Genomic DNA, 4,410 nt, shown 5'->3' with positions numbered 1-4,410 from the left:
GTATGGGTGCGAGTGGCCAGGTCTCCGATTAAAACCTACCATTTTGGGGATTCGTCTGATTTGAGAGCTAGGAACTCAGCTACACAAGATGGAATTCACTCCTTCCCCGAGGCAGGGGTAAATAGATAGATAGCTCCCTTAAGGGTTGATTTCGGGGCTTGAACAATGTGGCACCACACACATTCTCTTGGTCCGAGAGGTGTTCACACTTAGTTGGACTATGTTGTATTGTTCATTAGAGGAATTAGTGGTACTTAAGGACTGAGATGTAACTAAAAGGGAAAAATAGTAATTTGGCCCAACTGTACTTACGAGCATCTGTGAAGGGACATCGTACTCATGATTGGTTATATCCGATGGACATAGAAATATATCTATGGTAAGAAGACTTCAACGGTTGGTATTTAGTGGAATGCCTAACAGTTAACAGATGGTGGATCTCGTGGCTAAAGAGTTTAGTTAGCTATTCACGAACCATTGGAGCTTCGAGCCACAAGTCCATTAGGTCCCCTGGATAGCTTGGATAAAGTAAAAAATCAGTGTTTCGGTTAATTTGAAATGTTCAAATTGACAAGAGAAAGTTTGATGATTTATGATATAATTGGCTAAATGTATGAGATACATTATTTTGGAGGAAATTAGATATAAATATGATTTATATCAAATAGAGGAGAAATTACTATAGTAGATATGTGATATCAAACTATAGGGTAAAAATATAATATGATTATATTTATTAATATCTTAATTGGTTAATTATATGATAATTAAGCCAAAAATCACGTTCGGACGTGCGTTAGTGGGAATGCGTCGGTTATTGAAACCGATGAATTAAAATGAAATTGGTTTTCATTTTCAATCAATCGTTCGAAAAGAGAGAAAAAGCGCGCTGGTGAAAAGTAATCGATCGTTTAATGTCGAGAGCCTATACGATAGTCACTCTATGCCTAGATGATCGTCCACCTCGTGCCTAAACGATCACACACTAGTTCCTACACGATCGGATAGCTTCCCTAAACAATCGTATAGTGTGCTGGGTTTGTTAAATGATCATAAACCTTTTCCTAAATGATCGTTCAGTAAAACCTACATGATCGTGTAGTTTATCTTAAACGATAAGCATCTTGCAATTATTAAGTTACATTAGTTCAGCATCTACATGATTAATTTTTAGAAAAATAAAAATACCACATGACAGTATTTTATTAAATTATACTTAAATATAATAAGATAAGTGTATTGATAAAATATACACCTAAAATTTCTATTTGGTTAAGATACTTTTCCAAATAACAAACAATAAATGGAGATTAGTTTTTTGTTGTTGAATTCAATATCCAATCTCCAACACAGACAAAAATAAATAAATAAAAAAAAAAATGGAGATTTGGTTCATTGTCATCATCTCCATCTGCATTTGCTCTTTTCTCGGCTCCATTTTTACGCATTTCCGAAGCTCCACAAAGCTTCCACCACGCCCTTCTTCAATCCCCATCCTCACCAGTTTTCTATTTCTCCGCAGATCCCCACTCCAAATCGAATATCTACTCCGGAGTTTCATCGCAAAATATGGCCCCATCATTACCCTCCCCATCGGCACAAGCGCCGCCGTCTTCATCGCTGACCGCTCCCTCGCCCACAAGGCCCTCGTTCTCAACGGCGCTCTCTTCGCCGACCGTCCACCGGCGCTACCTTTTAGCAAGGTCATGACCTCCAACCAACACAACATCAGCTCTGCCTATTACGGCCCACTCTGGCGCCTCCTCCGCCGCAATCTCAATTCCCAAATCCTCCATCCTTCCCGTGTCAGGTCCTACAGTCATGCTCGCAAGTGGGTTTTGGATATTCTTCTCAATCGTCTTCAATCTCAGTCTGAATCGGGAAACCCTGTCTCAGTTATCGAGAATTTTCAGCACGCTATGTTCTGTTTGTTGGCGTTGATGTGCTTTGGGGATAAGTTTGATGAATCCCAGATCAAGAAAATTGAAGACGTGCATCGAGCTATGTTGTTGAATTTTGGGCGTTTCAGCGCCCTCGATTTCTTGCCGAAGTTGTCCAAGATTTTCCTCCGAAAACGTTGGGAGGAGTTTTCGGAACTGAGAAGAAACCAAGAGAAAGTCGTAATTCCTTTGATTGAATCAAGAAGGAAGGAAAACCAAAACAGAGAAAACCGAGGCGAAAATAAAGAAGAACTCGTGGTATCATATGTAGACACACTGCTTGATTTAGAGCTTCCCGATGAGGACAATAGAAAGCTTACTGATGAGGAGATGGTCAGCATATGCTCCGAGTTCCTCATCGCCGGCACTGATACAACCTCCACAGCCCTGCAATGGATAATGGCGAATTTAGTGAAAAACCCAGAGATTCAAAACAAGCTTTTGGCAGAGATGAAAGGAGTAATGGGAGATGGATCAATGGAGGAGGTGAAAGAAGAGGATTTGGAGAAACTTGCATATCTGAAAGCAGTGGTATTAGAAGGATTAAGAAGACACCCACCAGTGCATTTCGTGTTACCACACGCAGTGAAAGAAGATACAATGTTGGAAGATTATGTGATACCAAAGAATGTGACTGTAAATTTTATGATTGCGGAGACAGGTTGGGATCCAAAAGTGTGGGAAGATCCGATGGAATTCAAACCAGAGAGGTTCACGAAAGCCGGCGAAGGAGGAGAAGGTGCGTTTGATATAACCGGAAACAAAGAGATAAAGATGATGCCATTCGGAGCAGGGAGAAGGATGTGTCCTGGATTCAGTTTGGCGATTCTTCATTTGGAATATTTTGTTGCTAATTTGATTTGGCGATTTGAGTGGAAGGCCGTCGATGGAGATGAAGTGGATTTGTCGGAGAAGCTAGAGTTCACGGTGGTGATGGAAAAGCCTTTGAAAGCCAACATAAATCCCAGGTGAATTTGCCCTGCACTGTGCCTCGTCACTTTGTGAGTCCAAATGCAAAGACTAAACAACCTTCGCTTTGGCTACTTAATTTTCTACGTATTGAATCAAGTGCAATAGGGAGATCATTAAATTCAGCTTAAATTATAAGTTTGGTAGCTTATGTCATGAAGTTTATAAAATGTAGAATATAGAAATTGTGCCATCCTGTAAACATAATTTATGGTTGTTGTTTGTTTTTTTTTTTTTTTGAAATGAAAGAACAAAGCAAAATGAATCAATGTATGTACAGCATTTCTGACATCTCTCGGTGCTTAATAGATATCTATCGTAATCTATCCTGATAACATCTCAAATAAAATCGACATTTTGATATATCTAAATATATTTTCAATAGTTTTGTCATTTAAATATTGAAAATATTTTTAAATATAGAAAAATATTATTCTTTATTAATAAAACCATTGGAGAGAGAAAATGTTAGAAAAATGCTCTATTTTTCAAAAAAATTGTTCAAAATTAAGGATAAACATGATAAAAGTTTTAGATTGAGAAAATTGGGGAGAGGTAAAAATTAGAAAGAATAAACCTTAGATATGGACAAATATTTTTAAAAGAATTTTAAAAAGAAACTTAAAAAGAATTTTAAAAATTAGAGAGAATAACCTTAGATATGGACAAATTAGAGAGAATAACCTTAGATAGGACCAAATAAAGTGGAATAAAATGGGAATTATTTAACATGAGATAATAGCTTTTTTTTTTAGCGAATCACTTGAGTTGGAATCAGTTCTTATCGTCAAATATCACAATTTTAAAAGAAAGTAATTTTAGCATGTCAAATGTGATTTTGGTCTTTTCAAAATCACTATGGAAAACGCTCTCTACTTCAAACTCAGAGAAAAACTACGACAAACCTGAAAAAAATCCACTTTGTAAAAACTTCTTATAATCACACATAATAATTATCTCTCTCAAACTCAATTACAAGAATGTTCTCTCAAAGTTTTTATACTATTTACACCCTTTAATCTCTCTCATATTAAGAATACAAAATAGAATTTTACTATAGCAACGCACAACCACGTTTAAAGTATTTTTTATAATATTTGGAGCTTATCACTTTTTTGAATTTTTTCAATATTGAATAACTATATTTAAGAAATTCGACCAAAACCTACCTTGAAAGGTACATTATGAACAATAGAAATTGTGCCCAATGAACTTCAATTTAGGTCATGTTTTCAAATTTGTCTATATCATCTTATTTAATTTTTGTTGACTTTTAAATATTTTGGTCATTTTCAGATTTGCCTAATATAATTAAACTTATTTAATATTCTCCAAGGATTTTTATTTTTGCAACTTTCTTTTTCACTTCTTTGCGGTATATCAATTTATCTACTCGTGTATTTTTATGCACCTCTGTTTTTATCTATTATATAAATTATATTTATAAAGAAAGATATGTTTCATTTATGAATTTAAGTCATAAAGTGCTTGCACACTATGA

General features: G+C 35.7%; 1 protein-coding gene across 1 annotated transcript; it reads left to right on the top strand.

The window, feature by feature from the left end:
• The first annotated feature begins 1,254 nt into the window (after positions 1 to 1,254).
• LOC120089331 (cytochrome P450 89A2-like) lies at positions 1,255 to 3,200 on the top strand. The gene has a single exon (XM_039046767.1). It carries the CDS (start codon positions 1,380 to 1,382, stop codon positions 2,910 to 2,912), a length of 1,533 nt encoding a protein of 510 aa, XP_038902695.1. The 5' UTR covers positions 1,255 to 1,379; the 3' UTR covers positions 2,913 to 3,200.
• The last annotated feature ends 1,210 nt before the right edge of the window (positions 3,201 to 4,410 follow it).

The sequence above is a fragment of the Benincasa hispida genome, chromosome 10, assembly GCF_009727055.1.
Source record: "Benincasa hispida cultivar B227 chromosome 10, ASM972705v1, whole genome shotgun sequence".
In the NCBI taxonomy this organism is placed as follows: Eukaryota; Viridiplantae; Streptophyta; class Magnoliopsida; order Cucurbitales; family Cucurbitaceae; genus Benincasa; species Benincasa hispida.
Note: the sequence above shows the minus strand (reverse complement) of the source record. Positions and strands in the feature narration are given on the sequence as shown.